The following is a 17,965-nucleotide window of genomic DNA, read 5'->3' as shown; positions in this document are numbered from 1 at the left end:
AAGTTAGGCTAAAACACACATTAACATAAAATAAAATAAAAATAAAAAATGAACGGTATTTTTTCAGGGGGTGCGAGAGCATATTTTGGAAATCCAAGGGGTGCTGGCAGTGGAAAAGGTTAAGAACCACTGGCAGAGTGTCAGATTGGGGCCTGGGAGACCAGGGTTCAATTCCCCATTCGGCCATGAAGCTCCCTGGGCGACCTTGGGGGCGAGCCTAACCTACCTAGCAGGGTTGCTGTGAGGATAAAACGGGGAGGGGGGAGAAAAAGGCACGCCCCCCTCGAGCTCCTTGGAGGACAGATGAGACAGTACTGTAAATGACCAGAACTTTATTGTATATAGCCAAAGGGCTCTCTCTTGCCTGGAGGGAGGATAGAGAGGGGGTGTGTGCGTGGATGTGTGTTGTAGAAAATTGTTCCTGTTGTAGAAAGGCAACATTTACATCCATTGCTCCGCCCACTTTTGCCTCTGGCCCTGCCCACCACTGGCATGTGGCAGCCCTCAGAAACTTGCCCAGAATGCAACTGTGGCCCTCAGGCTGAGAAAGATTCCCCACTCCTGATTTCGCTCCTGGAATGATTATTTTGACCTGCTTTTAATGCTACCATTTTATCAGCACTTTTCAGCTAAAGAGCAAGGATGAAACACTGAAATAAATAAATATATAATGCTCAGAAAATGCTGAGGGTAGGAATGGGCAGAATGATCTGTATCTGGCCTGTGTCCATTTTTGCACATGTCCATCTATACGTCCTATATTTCCTCTCAAATGATGCATTTTTAACTATATTTGGAAATGGTTTCTGGGCCGCGGATTGTTTCAGAACATTCCGGAATCGCACCATTGGAAGGGTAACTGTGTTATTCCTCACATCAGATCAGTTCATCCTGGAATTCACAGAGATCGAATCCCTCAAGGGTCCCTAGCTGAGCAGGCGCATGCGGATGCAAAGTAACTTACTTGTCGGCCGCACGTACACCTTCAACTTTAAGCAGGGCTTGTCAACCAAGTTAGGTGGCGTCGCCGCTGAAAGAAACACAAGGCGAAGGGGGGGGGAGAGGAAAGAAAAAGTTGGCATTAAAAAACCCGCATGTTTACCTTTGATTTTGTGCATTCGCTAAAAGTCAGAGGAAATCAGGATACTTCTGAAATTCTGGTTCACAATTTTCCCTCCGGTTTGGAATTCTAGAGTACCTAGTCTCATTTAGGAGCCAACGTATCCATGATTCCCCTTTACTGTTTGCTTTCCAAATTTTGTATAGCGAACATTAGGAATGGGGGTGAAATTCAATTCGGTTCGCATTTAAAGGCGAATCTACCTAATTTGCACTTTCGGAAACAATAAGAAAAGAGAAACCCAGCTGTCCGTTGAAATTTGCACTTCTGTGAATTCTGCAACACAGTTTTCCAACCAAGGAAATGTCTACGAAAATGCATGAACTAACGTAGGCATAACTGTCTATCCGTTAGTGAAAAAAACATACAAGATTGTTTTGCAAAAATGTGTACACCAGGCAAAATTCCATTCAATTTTGAATTTTGGAATTTGGGAGCCATATATAAGCCGCCTTGGGGTTTCTATCATGAAAAGAAAGGCAGGGTATAAATGTAATAAATAAATAAATTCAAAAATCTTCCCCAACCAAAAGAATAATGTACAAAAAGATGCATATTAGAGGAAAGTATGCATAAAAACATCTATATTAGTGAAAATAGGAGACAAAACTGCATGATATTAAGGGAAATTGCCTTGCAAGAATGTGCATCTTAGGCAAAATTGCATACAAAAATGTATAAGAGGAAACATTTCTCATGCTGGTAACTTTTTGTTGTTTTTTCCAAACTGATGTGAAATACGGAGAACTGAATTTCAGATTCAAAAATGAGAAACTGAAAAATGACATATTTGCCCCTAGTGAACACGCACAGCGCAATTTGGTCACAGTTTTTAGTTCTTTTTCATTTCATTCAAAACAGTTTACATAGGGTGGCTTCCAAAGACAGCCCTACTCAGGGTAGACCCATTGCCATTAATGGACCTAAGTCAGCTATGCCTGTCCATTTCAATGGGCGGATTCTGAATAAGGCAAACACTGGAGACAGCCCATTGAAATTAATGGACTGAAGGTATTGATTCATTATTTATTTGATTCCATTTTGGAATCACTTCCCATAAAATATCTCGATGCGATTTCACAGTGAAAACACCAATGGCAAAAGAGTTAAGATGCCACATATAAAAACAATCTCATATATTATTTATTTATTACCTATCTATGAAATTTAGTTCCCCCCTTCCTCCCAAAGTAGCCCAGGATGGCAAACACGGACAAAACAATTTCACAGCAACAAAAAGGAAAACATTCTAAAAACAGCTTAAAAACATTCTAAGACATAGTTTAAAGACATACGAAACACAGTTACAGTTTAAAAGCATTTGAAACACAGTTACAGGTTAAAAACATTCTTCCACTCAGTGATCTCCGGGTTGCCGGGAACAGTTCCCTTCAGCCATCCAATGGCTGGGTCAACAGGAGTGTTTCCAACTTCCTCCTGAAAGTCAATAGTGATGGAGACAGACACACCTCACTGGAGAGGGCATTCCAGAAACGGGGAGCCATCACTAAAAAGGTCAGCGCCAGTATATACAAACAGAAACAATTCCATATATAAAAAGTAATACTTTCAAATCCAATGCAGATACAGACTGGGATAAGGTAGTCGTATCCACTAATTTCAGTGGGTCTGCTTTGAGTATGACTAACACTGGATACAAGCCATTGCTCTAACCCCTACTCAGAGTAGACCTACTGAAATCCTTTGTTGTCCTTATTTTATTTAGATTGTATGCATTATTGGGCAAGGACTTGTTTTTATTGTCTTTTGCACTGCGCCATGTGCATCTGATGGCGCTATATAAATAATAACTCAAAGAGGCATGACTAGCTAATGTCTATTGATTTCAATGGGTCTCCTCCGCGTTGGACTTAGCTGCATGCAACTAGGGATGGTCAGTTGTGGTTTCTCCTTTTTCCAAGCTTAAATTCAGCCCTCCCCATTTCTGCAGCAATTAGTGGTTTTTTTAAAAAAAAAACCTCGTGAAAAATGTTCCGCATTTTAGTGCAACTTTCTCCTCACAAAGACCCTTGTGTCTGCACTTTTGACTGACGTACACATGTTTGCCTGCAATTTCTCCCAACATAATGCATTTTTGTGTCATCCTCATTCACATATTCGTCTTTATGGGCACCTTTCCCCTTATATATGCATTCTTGTAAGCATTGGTTGGTGGGCAAACTGCACTGCAAAATTCAGAAAAGCCCAACTCTGGAAGGAGGGTTGTCTTCCGTTTCTTATATTGTTTCCAAAAGTGCAAATTTGATAGATTTGGATTTAACTGAAAAGTGAACTGAATTCCTCCCCTATCCCTAGATGCAACCCACTGATGTGAACCAGGAGCCGTTACAATTCTTCAGCACAGCACTTGTTTTAATCAAACAAAGAGAATGGAAGAATAATCAGTTTGCCTGGAAACTAGCCCAAAGACGCCACATTTATTTTCCTGTGTGGAGGAGTTTTGAAGATGTGGGGACACCACTGAAAAATCTCTGTTGCTCCTACCCACCAAAAGCAGCTCTTCCCTGTAGGCCACAGAGCAGATCCTCCGAAGTTGATCTTAATGATTTAGCAGGGATAAGCAACTTTTCAGACAACCTAGTCCCAAACTATTTAGACTAAAACCACCAACAGTACTGTGGAAACAAAGCAGCAGCCAAGGCAACAGCCCAGTTCCCACAGCCATTCTACACCAATGGCAGTTTCTGAACCGTCTTCAAGGTCAGTCCCAGGTAGAGTGCTTTACAGTAATCTAGCCCAGGCATAACCAAAGCATGTGAGGCTGGGCCAGCCCTTGTGTTTTCTCCCCAATGCCAATGTCCATGCCCACACTGATAAAATGCTGCAACGACAAACAAACACTATTGGTTTGTACAATTGCATCAAGATTACTTTTCTGCAGTGTTTTCCCAGCATCCAAGAGCACATGTGCTCATAGCAGAACTCTGCAGAAACAGGATGTTGATGCAATTGTGCCTAGGTCACTTTTAAAAAATAGGGTTTTACCAATCTGTGTGTATGGATCTGACAGTTGGACAGTGAAAAAAGGGGATAAGAGAAAAGTCAACTCATTTGAAATCTGGCATCGCAGGAGAGCTGTGCGCATACCATGGGCCGCGAAAAAGACAAATAATTGGGTGTTAGAACAAATTAAACCAGAACTATCACTAGAAGCTAAAATGATGAAACTGAGGTTATCATACTTTGGACACAGCATGAGAAGACATGATTCACTAGAAAAGAGACCAATGCTGGGAAAAACAGAAGGGAGTAGAAAAAGAGGAAGACCAAGCAAGAGATGGATTGATTCCATAAAGGAAGCCGCAAACCTGAACTTACAAGATCTGAACACAGTTCACGACAGATGCTATTGGAGGACGCTGATTCATAGGGTCGCCATAAGTCATAATCGACTTGAAAGCATACAACAACAACCACCCATCGGTCAGCAACTCCAGAGACTCAGTCACATAAGAACATCAAAGCCTCGCAGCCGATCAGGCCAAAGGGGGCCCATCAAGTCTAGTATCCTGTTTTCACAGTGCCCAACGTGATGCTCCTATGGGAAGCCCGCAAGGAGGATTTGCACCGATTGCTGTTTGACCCACAGGCGTTGCCAGCCTCTGCTAAGAAGCTTAAGAACCTTTTAGGTGCCCCTCAATTCCTGTCGCTGAAGACAGCTCTCGCTTTTAAAACGGCAACTTTGATCAAACTGATGTCAAAAGTTGTCCGACCCCCTAAGCAGGATGCTTTTCTATCCTGAACATCCTTAGACATCTCCGGATTTCCCCCAATAAAAGCCTGCCAAGCCAAATGATACGCTTTCGGCAGCCTCCTTGAATGCACGTCGAGAGACGGGCAAAGAGAAAGGGGATTGTTTGAGAGAGAGGAAAAGTTTGTAATTAAAAGCACAAGGTGGTGGGGTGGGAACGCTTCTAGGCGTGAAATTGTCCGGATTAAGAAGGTCAGTTTGCCCGAGAAAAAAAAAAGGTTAAAAAAAGCGTTTAAGGAGGCGAAGGGGGTGAGATTTGACAAGGTGGATTTTTCAGTCTGCCCCAAAACCAATCAGACTTGACACTCCAACTTAGAACTAGGCAGGGAATATCCTGTTGGAAGAAAAGGCTTATCCTTCCTTTCCCTTGGAAGGGTCATCAGAAATGTACATTGACGCAGCGTCCAAACACAGTTCTTTTTCTGAGGGATCGGCACTGTCCTTACCGCACTCGCATCTCCTATATCATCCTTCCTGATACTTGTTATTTTTTTTTAAGATGGGTCTTTTTAAAGAAAAAGATTCAGCCACCTCTTGGAAACAGAAGGATGCAAAACTTTAATAAAAAAGTATGCTTCCTGGCTAAGGATGGAGGCATTTGTCCATCTCTGATTTTCATTTTTCCAATCTTAAATTCAGTTGTCTGCATTCTTGTAGCAATTTGAGATTAAAAAAAAAAATCCCGATGAAAATTCTCTAGCGTTTTAGGGTGAATTTCTCCTAATAAATCCATTTTTGTAGGCAGTTTTGGCTCTCACACACATTTTTTCCAAACCATTTTTCCTCATATAATCATATGACCATATAATTCATCGTTACGCACACTTTCCCCTCTAACATGCCTCTGTTGTTGTGCCCAAGGAATTTTGGGGAAATTAAAAGGGGGGCCAACACGAGGCAGCCTTTGAGAGGACCTCTGCTGCTGCTGGTGAAGGCAGGCCACCCCGTCCCTGAAGGGAGACCAATGTGTTTGAACCCCATCCGTACCCTTTTGCAACTCCCTTTTCAAGGCCTGTGCAAAATGGCAGACTCCTTTCCTAGTGCAGCAACACTCTTCCAAAGAGCACTGAGAAGCTGGTTCCATCTGTGCTTTTAATTTCCCAAAATGCCCCCAAGCGCTGGGAGGGGAGAGGAATTGTGGGGAGGCATCCTCAGCAGATCCCGTCAGGGCGCCGGGGCCCGGTCAACTGCCTGAGTGTTCCAAGCGTTGACGCTAGCACAGTTGTTTTAAGCGTGGTCGGCCCTGAATATGGAGACTACAATCCAACGTGCTTGGCAGAGGAGCTGGGGTTCAGCAAAAGACTCTTGACGTGACCACACAGCGGAGCTCTGGCAAACCCTACCCTAATTAAATACCCTGGATTATTGTTGTTGTTGCTGTTGTTATTGGCTTGATACCCAAAGGTCTCCAAGTTACTTACACAACGTTAAAACAAAACAAATAAAACGCACTATAAAAGCATAACAATCAACAGCAGCAAAACAACAGCAACAGCACCCCCCACACAGCCACAGGAAGGTTTGTCAGCAGATTAAAACAAAACATCATCTCAACCTATCAAATGCCTGGGAGAAAAGGTACATCTTTACCTGGCACCGAAAAGATGTCAATGAAGACACCAGGAGGACCTCACTGGGGAGCATATTCCACAGATGGGGGGCCACCACTGAAAAGACCCTCTCCCTTGTCACCACCCTCCGAGCCTCCCTCAGAGGGGGGACCTGGAGAAGGGCATCAAAGGCTCCAGGTAGACCCTACGGGGGAGAAGGCGCATGTATTGTGGCAACTACTGTGAGATGCATATGGGCTCCTTGGCTGCTTATGCTTTAGGGTCATTCCAAAGTTTTAAACTGGGCTTTCATGACCTCCGAGGGGTTTCGTCATGTCACCAAGCTTTTAAAATGATTTAAAAAGCAAAAATTGCACTCCGCTCTTAAATGAGAACAAGTTTCTGCAGGGCAGGCACCCCAAGGCAGCCACTCCCAGGGGATCTCAACATTGTTCCCAATGGCTCACTGAGATATTGATAGCCACCATGCAAGAGCTTTATTTCAATCCCACCTCCCAACCTCCAAACCCACTCTCTTCCCATTCGCCCTGGGGAGAGGAGCAATATTGTCTTTGAGACAAGGACGTTGACAGTGTTGCGGCAACATCACCTTTTACAGGGGCAAAAAGAGTGTTTCTCAATGGAGAGCGGAGAAAGTCACATGGGTGTGTTTCCCAGAGCAAGGGTGGAGTGCGAAGGAACACCAGGAAACAGGCCTTTAAAAATATGAGGAGGGCATGCAACAAAGTGCTGCAGCGCAGAATAGTCTTGATTATGGCCCGCTGACCACAACCGTACACTTTTCCAGGATACTTCCATTCCTCTAATTTTCCGTTAAAACTCCAATGGCCAGCTAACGTTCCATGATCTTTGGATATGTTTAGAACACATTGGGCTGCTGTTTTTGAGATTGCCCCCCCCCCCGATTTTCTTTCCTCCAAAAAAGCAAATTAATCCTTGAGGTTCCACCAAAGCCTTCTAATATCTTCCTTCTGGGCACGGGAGGTACCCTTTTGACTACATCGTTACTGGTGGTTGGAGAATTAAGATTTCTAATGAGCATATACCAGCGGTTTCCAAACTCACCACCACCAAAGGCCCCTTGAAGATTGCTGGGAGATCTTCAGAGACCCCTTCATGATCTTTCTGCCTATTGCAGCAATTGTAATCCCACAGATTTACAACTGCAACACGATACAATCGAAGTAGCAAGAAAAATACGTTAAAAATCAATATGGATGTTCAGGGCAGTGGATCTCTGAACTTCAACCACAAATTCAGAGACACGCCATGGACCACCGGAATGAAGCCCATGGACCACTGGTGGTCCACGGGACACAGTTTGGGAACCCCTGGCATATACAAAAGGATTATTTAATTCGGGGGGGGGAGATCTTTTTTGGAAACTGCTCCAGGCACGATCATATCGCAAAGCAGCTAAGTGCACATATATATAATCCTTAGTTTGCATAACATTAACGAGAGAGAGAGAGAGAGAGAGAGGGACTGAATGAGGTCTTTCCCAATTCCTAGACCTAAGGAGAAATTATTGATTGATTATTTATTTCATTTATTAAATCTATATCCTCCTGTCCTCCCAGCAGGAGCCCAGGGAGGCATTTCCCCATTCCGTTACCGTTTTGGAATTTTTGGCTTAATTGCTAAAGCAAATTCCACATTGGCACACGCATAGCTTGACACCGCTTCGGTTCATTTCCCTGTTTTCTCCCTCTCTGTGCGACATGTGCCAATTGATTAAACGCTGCATAACGCGAAGGGGGAGGGGAGCAAACATGATGTCTATGATTGCATCAAGATTGTGGGGTGGTTTTTTTGCATCAAGATTCTGCGTGTGTGTGTTTACCAGCCCATACATCTGCTCCTCACCATAAAACCTGCCTCTGTCGAGACTGCCAGCTTTTGCTTATGACAAAAGTGCAACTGAGCGCCTGCAGAGTTCTCTTCACCAACGAGAATGAAAGATCTAGGTTGGGAACTTCAGGCTCTGGGCCCAAATGTGTTAGCATTTGGAACCGCATGCCGTCAGAAGCTGAACTGTAACAGGATCCCTGTTGAAGGAGCACACTTGACCCTGGGTGCAATCACACAGAGACTCTAGTAGTAGGAAAACAATAAAATGGCATTTGTTAAAGGAAATAGATGTTTGATAGAAGAGATCCCTCATTCTAGCTAACTAAAGTTGGAAGGGCAAGTACTGGCAGAGTAGTCATGGGGATAAAACTGAGGAGGGGGAGGCACCATGCATGCCTCCTTGAGCTTGTTTGAGGATTGCAGCAGGGAAATCAGAGCATCAAAGAGTTGGAAGGGGCCTACAAGGCCATCTAGTCCAACCCCCTGCTCAATGCAGGAATCCCAATTAAAGCATCCCCGAGAGGTGGCTGTCCAGCTGCCTCTTGAATGCCTCCAGGGTTGGAAAGCCCACCACCTCCTGAGGTCATTGGTTCCACTGTCGTACCGCTCTAACAGTTTCCTGATGTTCAGCCAAAATCCAGCTTCCTGTCACTTGAGCCCATTATTCTGTGTCCTGCCCTCTGGGATGATCTAGAAGAGATCCTGGCCCTCCTCTGTGTGGCAACCTTTCAAGGACTTGAAGAGTGCTATCCTATCTCCCCTCAGTCTTCTCTTCTCAAGGCTAAACATGCCCACTTCTTTCAGTTTCTCCTCACAGGGCTTAGTTTCCAGTCCCGTGACTGTCCTTGTTGCCCTCCTCTGAGCCCGTTCCAGTTTGTCTGCATCCTTCCTAAAAGTGTGGTGTCCAGAACTGGACTCAGTACTCCAGATGAGGCCTAACCAGTGCCGAACCAAGGGGAACTAACACTTCACACGATTGGGAAGCTATACTTCTGTTAACGCAGCCTAAAATAGCATTCACGTTTTTTGCAGCCGCATTGCACTGTTGGCTCACATCTGACGCAATCAACCACAATAAACGCTAAGAATGATTGTGATTAAATAAATTACTCTGTGACATTTGAGCGGGTAGCCTCTTCCTGGAGTCACATCAAAGGTGAGACACAGATGCCGCCGGGAATAGGGACACACAGGTTGAACCCTCCCTTTCTCCTCTGTAATGTGAGCCTTGATGACCTCATTAACACAATGACATCACGGCCTTCAGTAATCGATTCTGCAGGTGGAGGTTGGCCCATTGGCTCTGGCTCCAGCTATGGCTGGGCTCTCCTGCCTTCCGCCCCACCGGTCCCAATGGGCGTCAGCCGCCATTGGATTCTGCATGTCATCAGGAAGAGGAAAGGGAGAAATAGACACCCCAACCGACACTGTATTCAGCAGCAGACTGATGTCGCCCCTAGTGTGGCATTCAGCCTTTGATCTGGGAACACGAGCCAAATTTTCATTCACCACCCACTTTTTTTGTTGTTTCAGTACACAGGGTAGAAAACTAGCCCCATCGTAGCTGCACTCCGATTGCAAGACGGCAGAGAGTTCCTCCTTCGTCTCTTGTTTTTAGGTGGCGGAAGGATTTTTCTATAATTTGGAGCAAGGAGAGGAAATAGGGTCATGGCTTTCATTACAGGGCCCCTGATACATTCATCGGTCCCAGTTCTCGATCTTTTTGCAATTTGTTTTTGAAAATAAGTCCTTATGAAAATTCATCCGCATTTGGCTGCAAGTTTTCCCCGAACAGACACACTTCTGCATGCCTTTTCTCCTAGCCTACACATTTTTTTTAACAAAGCAGTTTCCCCTAATATCGTGCATATTTGGACATTATTTTCATGAATCTATGAATTTTCCATGCACACACGTTACCTTACCCTCTCGTATGTGTTGCTGGGCTGGAGAGGCGCATTGCAAAATCCAGAGACATGCAAATTTGGAAGGATGGCTGCGTTCTGGTTCATGTATTGTTTCAGAAAGTGCGAATTCGGTATGTTTGCCTTTAAAAATGCAGTGAATCAAATTTCTCCCTTAGCCCTAACCTCTCCCCCACCCATAGAGCATTATTTGAGACCAGCTTTTCCCACGGATGTGGGTCTGAGTTTTTGTTTTGTTCTGGAGCAATCGAACCTCTGGTACGATCGGGGGAGGAAAACACGGCCCAGATAATCTGCAAGCCGCCACCCTCCCCAATTTCCAGATTTTGGTTTGGACACTCCCTCCCACCCCCATGCAGATCCCTCTGAAGTCGAAGAGACTCGCTCTCTTCGACCCGAAAGCCAGTGCTTGACCTTGACCTAGAACCATGGTGCACAAACGGGGCAGCTTGTCTGGATGCCTGGAAGGTTAATGGCATTTCAATTTGCAAGCTGTAGAAGGAGGTAGGCCTTGTTCTTTCATGTCTGCTAAACACGGCACCCTCAAAGAAGCATAATTTGTAATGTTCCACATGACTTGAATTCTAACTGGCTTGAGCCGTGATGAGTTTCACTATTTACTCCTGTGTAATCTCTCCCTAACAACATTAAAAAATAGACACACAGAGGGAGAGAGAGAGCGGAGTAGTAAATGTAGTTATTTTGCAAGTGACATTTTACACAGGGAGGAGAGGGGCACAGAGAGAAAATGGTAATTTAATGTAGATAAAAGGAACAAATTAAGGAAGTTGAAAAACAGATGCTTTAGAGCAAGAGAGGAAAAATATGAAGAAAGATAAAATTCTGCCTGCTTAGTTTCTGGGCTGAGAGAGAGAGAGGACTTGCTACCATGGAGAGCGTTGGGGTCGTGGATTTTAATTAATAATGTTATTATTATTTTAACATTTCTTTATTGATTGCAAAGGGGGGGGAATATGAACAAGTTTCTGGTTGAAGAGACGCTGGCAGACGGCGCGGGCCGTGTGATGTGAAGTTTCCCCTTCCCAACGCTGACCTTGAAAGTAGCAGCACAGGGCCCGATTCTTTGCTTGCCGGGGGCCCAATTAAAGCACGGGGGATTGCGAGATGCAGAAAAGGTGAAGCTGGGATGGTGCTTATCACCATCGCCTCTTTTTATTTTGTGCTGGCATCCACAGCACTTTTATCAAGACAGGAACACCGGCACTTCATTTTAATTTTTTTTTTAAAAAAGCACTATCTCTCTCAATATATATATTGTACAGCACTTTGAGGGAGGTGTCTGCAATATTAACAGTGGCCTGAGATGTCACAGTGGATCACAGTGGAGGAAGGGCAAGGGGCTCACAGCCTCTCTGGCTGCTATTGGCTTAACTGCTCTGATGTCACAGTAGGCTGCATCAGCAAGAGAAGTCACCTGGAAACGTATGAAGGGCCCCGCTGGATCAGATGCCCGAATGGGAAGCCCACAAGCAGGATCTGAGGGCCACAGGAACTCTCCCCATCTGTAATTCGCACCAGCTGGTGGTCAGAGGCAGACTGCATCTAACCGTGGAGGGAGAACATAGCCACTGCGACTAGTAGCCATTGAGAGCTTTATCCTCCACGAATGTGTCTAATCCTCTTTTCAAGCCATCCAAGTTGGTGGCCACCGCTGCCTCTTGAGAGAGCTACACCCGTAGTTTAACTCTGTGCTGTTTGAAGACACCCTTTCCTTGGTCCTGAACCTTCCAATGTTCAGCTCCAACTTGGATGTGCACAAGTTCTAACGTTATGAAAGAAGAAGAGGGAAATCCTCTCTGTCCACTTTCTCCACATCACGGACAATTTCATACACTTCTACCACGTCCCCTCTTGACTTTTCTAAACTCAAAGCCCATGATCATTTGGCTGCCCTTGTCTGCACCTCCCTGGTTCCTACTGGCTTAGCTGCTCTGATGTCACCGTTGATCCGGGGAAGTCACAGTCTCTCTGGCTGTTATGGGCTTAATGGATGCTGCGCCGGCCTGGTTTGGCAGGAGATGGTATGTCTTCCCTGGCTCCTCTTAGCTTAGCTGCTCTGATATCACCACTGAGCAACGTCAGCAGGGGAAACCACAGATTTTTCTGGCTGTGGACTAAGCTGACTGCTTAGAGGGAAGGGTCACTTGAGAAATGGAAGTTTCAAGGTCCCGACGCTTTGCGCTGCAACCCCCAGCAACTCCAGCCACCAGCATGGCTCATGGTCCAACGTTATGGGAGTTGGGAGTCCAAAACATCCAGCAGTTTGGAGGAAAGCTGATCTAGGCAAACCCTCCATGAAATTCAGCCCCCTTTATCTACAGCAACCTTTCCCAACCTTTGGGTGCCCAGATGTTGCTGGACCACAGCTCCCATCAGCCCCAGCTAGCCAACGGTCAGGAACAATGGGGACTGCGATGCAGCGACATCTGGGCACTCAAAGGTTGGGAAAGGCTAAGTTACAGCAAGGGTCAGAAATCTCAGGCCCGGGAGCAGAATGTGGCCCTCCAGACCTCTCCATCTGGCCCTGGGGATTCTCCTCAGACCACACCCCTTCCCAGGCCATACCCTTTCTCCCCAGCTTTGCTGAATGCCTTCCTTGAGGATGCTACTTATTGCTGATCCTACTCAGAGTAAACCCACTCTCAGACATGACTAACTTATTTCAGTGGGTCTGCCCTGGATGGGGCTACAGCCATACTGCCTTGAACACGCCCGATCTCGTCTGATCTCGGAAGCTAAGCAGGGTCAGGCCTGGTTAGTACTTGGATAGGAGACCGCCTGGGAATCCCGGGTACCATCGGCTCAAAGGAAGGCAATGGAAAACCACCTCTGAATACCTCTTACCATGAAAACCCGATGAATATCTCGAAAAGGATTCGTAGGGTCGCCATAAGTCAGAATCGACTTGAAGGCATATTACAACAACCCCCCTGGGTAGGACTTAGTTGAATACCACCATGAGTGTTTTTGCCTGGCTAGGATGTGTCCCTGAAGTGTGATTGTGGCTCTCTGGCTTGCCAGGATGAAGGATAGAGAAGGGTATGGATCTATGTGGAAACATTTATCATCATCATCATCATCATCTGCCCTTCACCGTCATCATCATCTCCCTTCACCATCACCATCATCACCATCATCATCACCATCATCATCATCATCTGCCCTTCACCATCACCATCATCTCTCTTCACCATCATCATCATCATCATCATCATCTGCCCTTTACCAACAGCAGTTCAAAATTCAGTATTAAAAAACAATTAGAGCAAATCACAATCACGGTAATACTACAAAAGGAAAATTCACATGCTGCTCCGCCCACTTTTTCATCTGGCCCCACCCACCACAGGCATGCGGACCCCCCCAGAAGGGAATGTGGCCCTCGGTCTGAAAGAGGCCCCCCGCTCCTGATGCGTGCCAAGAGGCTGTCAGCCTACAAATGACACCTTTTCGCTGGAACAGCAGGAAGGGCTCCACACTTCCCCTTTGCAAGGCATCTCAAACGTACTTTCGTCCCCAACAAAGGCAGGCTCCTCTCTCCTCGACACTGCTGTTTTCTCTCTCTGCCCTTCTTCTTTTTTTTTTTTTTGAGAAAGAAAATCAAGATTAATGAAGACTCTTAAATCAGGGGCTTCTTAATGGGTGGTCCGGGAAGCTAATTTCAAGCGTTTGATTATTTTTTCCTCCCTGGTAGGAGAGTCAGGCCAGAGGCCCCGGCGGGAGGGCCGAGTTCAAATCATTTACAAGCTGAAACATCGTCGGGGAACGGAATCATCTTTAATGCTCCTGTCCCTCAATCCTTCTCCGCCCCCCCCAACGCACCCCCCCCCCACAATTGCAAGAGAAAAAGAACAGGTTGCCAATCTCTCTCTCTCAACGGTTTATTTTTATTAAAATTCTCGGAATGTGGCCCCAGCTGGGTGATCTGCATTCCCGAGTCGCCAATGGAGGTTAAATAGAGTCATTCTGGCTAATTAAAGCGGTCCCTGAGATTGCTTTGGTTAGGAGTGACGGTGTAATCAGGACAGTTAATCGGCTATGTCGCTTCAGTTTTTTGTTTAAAAAAAACGCATCTAGGAGGAAGAGGTTGGGTGAAAGAGAAGTGGCATTGATACTGTTCCCTCTTCCCCAGGAAAATGACCCTATAATGCCTCTTGCCTGCTGGGATAGAGAGGGACGTGTCTTATGGATGCAGCCCCTGGGACCAGCAATGCCTTCATCCATTACAATAGATTGCAATACATTGCAAAGAGCAATGGATAAATACAAGCTAGTCAGGCGACCCCTGTCTCATCCATTCAGCACTCACGCGAGAAGACAAAGCGGGATCGAGCCCATTAGCTGCACCCCGGATGCCGAAGCACCCACTGACCTCCCATGTGCTGGCAGTAAAGGACACATCACAAGCAAGCTGAACCAAGGGGAGGGGAAACAGACAGAAAGGAAATCGATGCTTCCCGCTGCCAAGTCCTCCTCTAAAGTGCTTGTTGCTTTTGCAGGCTTTGCTCCTCCCCTTCCTCCCTTGCCTTCCTGTCTTTGTTCTAAGCCGGTTAGCAACAGCACCCTGAATAGACGAAGTGCGGCTGCTTCAGTGTGTGTGACTTTACCTCTTTCTCGTAATCAACCTTACACTTCTTTATTCTTTTGACAGACCAGTTTATTTCTGGACCATATATATGCCCCAAACTCTAATTAAATGATCCATGAGGGCATCCACCAGCAAGGCAAAGCAAGGCAAGGCAAAGTTTCAGGACCATGGACAGCGCACGCCTGAGGCCAAACATCCAAGTCATCTCCGCAATCACCTGGAGCAACCCGCTGATTTTTATAGCAGGGTTAGGTAACAGTTGACTGGAGGCCCTGCCCCTGAGTGCCACCTCTTGACCAGTTACAGGGCCGGCACCTTCTTCTGCAGCCGTTGTTTCATGGGGCTTCCCACAATAGGGGTCTCCCCTCACGGCTCTCTCGATAATTCAAGGAATCTGTGGACCGTCCCGCAAGAGTCTGGCAGCAGAGGTTGCTTCCTCAGGGCTCAGAGGAGGTGGGCCCTGAGACCCACCCAGGATAGATCCTTCAAGACATAGGATGCTCCTTTACACCCTCAAGAGGCTACGGTCCCAGGCAATGGTCTGAAGGCACACAAGGCCAGCACCCTGCTGAAGCTAAGCAGGGTCAGGTCTGGTTAGTGCCTGGATGGGAGACCACCTGGGAACCATATGTAAGCCGCCTTGGGTTTCATGAAAAAAGAAAGCCTGGGTATAAATGTAATAGCTAAATAATAAATAAGATCTAGTCTACACTGACCGACAGGGGTTGAGATGAGGGTCTTTCTTTTCCAGTCCTATTTGGAGATTGAACCTGGGACCCTTTGCATGCAAAGCAGGCGTTCTAACCACTGAGCTACACCCCCTCCTCCATGGAGCTGCTGTTGCTGGAGGACTGTGCCCCCAAGGTGTCCTGGTCCAGGGACGTGACATGGCCACAACCCCAGCAGAAACTTACAAAATCACATTCTCCTGAGTGGTCCAACAGCATCTTCCCTTGATGCCATCCTAACGCCAATTCCACGGCTGCTGTAGGGTGTCGTTATAACACCACCAGAAAGCGGCAAGCGAAACTGCAGAAAGAAAGGTGCACTCCTGGATTCAGCCCGAGTCTGGGTGCTCAGGTTTCCGCGGTGGCCAGGAGCGCACTTGCCCAGTTAAAACTAGTGCGCCTACTGCACCCATTCCTGGAGAGATATGATCTGGCCATGGTGACACATGTTTTAGTCCCATCCCGTTTGGACTACTGTAAGGCACTCTATGTGGGGCTGCCTTTGAAGACTGTTCGGAAACTTCAGCAGGTCCAAAGAGCTGCAGCCAGATTTATAACTGGGGCTGGTTACAGAGAGCACACGACTGCCTTCTTACAACAGCTCCACTGGCTACTGGCCTGTTTCTGAGCACAATTCAAAGTGCTGGTTATATAATTTATTTATTCATTCATTATTTCATTTATATCCCGCCCTTCCTCCCAGCAGGAGCCCAGGGCGACAAACAAAAGCACTAAAAACACTTTAAAACATCATAAAAATACATTAAGACAAAACAACTTTAAAAACATTTTTTAAAGGTTTTAAAACATACTAAAAAGCAATTCTAACACAGATGCAGACTGGGATAAGGTCTCAATCTAAAAGGCTTGTTGAAAAAGGAAAGTCTTCAATAGGTGCCGAAAAGATAACAGAGATGGTGTCTGTCTAATATTTAAGGGAAGGGAATTCCACAGGGTCGGTGCCACCACACTAAAGGTCTGTTTCCTATGTTGTGCAGAGCGGACCTCCTGATAAGATGGTATCTGCAGGAAGCCCTCACCTGCAGAGCGCAGTGATCGGCTGGGTATGTAAGGGGTAAGACGGTCTTTCAGGTATCCTGGTCCCGAGCTGTATAGGGCTTTGCACACCAAAACTAGAACCTTGAACTTTGCCCGGTAGCAAATGGGCAGCCAGTGCAATTCTTTCAGCAGCGGGCTGACATGTTGGCGATACCTTGCTCCAGTGAGCAGTCTCGCCGCTGCATTTTGCACCAGCTGCAGCTTCCAGACCAGCCTCAAGGGCAGCCCCATATAGAGCGCATTACAGTAATCCAGCCTGGAGATTACCAGTGCGTGGACAACAGTGGTCCGGCTATCCCGGTCCAGAAACGGCCACAGCTGTCTTACCAGCTGAAGCTGGTAAAAGGCACTCCTAGCCACAGAGGTCACCTGGGCCTCTCGCAACAAAGATGGATCCAGGAGCACCCCCAGACTACGGACCTCCTCTTTCAGAGGGAGTACGACCCCATCCAAAGCAGGCAGCTGACCAATTATCTGAACTCGGGTACCACCAACCTACAGTGCCACCGTCTTGCTAGGATTCAGACTCAGTTTATGACCTACAAAGCCCTATACCGCCTGGGTCCAGGCTATCTGAAGGACCGCATCTTCCCATAGGAGCCTGACTGAGCCCTGAGATTATTAGGGGAGGCTTTTCTTTCAGTTCCCCGCTCACAAGCATGTCCGGTGGGAACTTGGAAAAGAGCCTTCTCGGTGGCTGCACCCAGGCTCTGGAACTCCCTTCCTAGAGAGGTCAGCCTGGCTCCCTCCCTGCTGTCCTACCGTTGGCAGCTGAAGACCTTTCTCTTCCAACAGGCTTTTGGGAACTGACTGCAAGGGCTACGAAATAGGGTGCTGCTTTTACTGATTTGTATTTTGCGGCTTTTAAAGTTGCTGTGTTTTCAATGGCTGTACTTTGCAGTACTTACATATATAATAATATTCGTGTCCCGGCCGGAATTCAAACCCCAGCGAGAAAGGGGTGAAAAGCTGGAACTTCTCAGAAAACTTCAATGGCCCATTGGGGGAATCAGGCCTGTTGCACTCCCAGCGCTTGAAGCCATTTTGGCGGTGGTCGCAGGAGTCGTGGCCTTCGTAACTGACCATGTAGAGGATATATCGCTCCATGCGATCCATGGGGAACGGGACCTCATAGTGAGGGCAGTAGATGTCCAAGTAGTCATTGATGCTCACCTCCACTGTGTAGTCACCCTGATGGAACCTGCAAACGAGAGCGGGGAAAATGGAGGTTAAAGAAATCAAATCCGTGAAGTGTCTCGGGCGAAAGAGAGGTGAAAGAAATATCCACAACCCTCTGAAAGAAGCTGAGAAACGTCCCGTCTGAACGTGG

The 17,965-nt window shown here is 46.6% G+C and overlaps 1 protein-coding gene and 1 pseudogene across 1 annotated transcript in view; one reads left to right on the top strand and one right to left on the bottom strand.

The window, feature by feature from the left end:
* The window catches only part of LOC133372632 (calcium/calmodulin-dependent protein kinase type IV-like), a 265,900-nt gene that overhangs the window by 104,864 nt on the left and 143,071 nt on the right, over positions 1-17,965 (bottom strand). The window contains exons 3-4 of the mRNA XM_061601509.1: positions 17,544-17,836; positions 965-1,030 (exon numbers count right to left, since the gene is read on the bottom strand). Of these exons, the coding sequence (XP_061457493.1) occupies positions 965-1,030; positions 17,544-17,836 (359 nt within the window). The remainder of the gene's footprint in view (positions 1-964; positions 1,031-17,543; positions 17,837-17,965) is intronic.
* Positions 12,945-13,063, top strand: LOC133373026 (5S ribosomal RNA; annotated as a pseudogene).

The sequence above is a fragment of the Rhineura floridana genome, chromosome 18, assembly GCF_030035675.1.
Source record: "Rhineura floridana isolate rRhiFlo1 chromosome 18, rRhiFlo1.hap2, whole genome shotgun sequence".
Classification (NCBI taxonomy): domain Eukaryota; kingdom Metazoa; phylum Chordata; class Lepidosauria; order Squamata; family Rhineuridae; genus Rhineura; species Rhineura floridana.
Note: the sequence above shows the minus strand (reverse complement) of the source record. Positions and strands in the feature narration are given on the sequence as shown.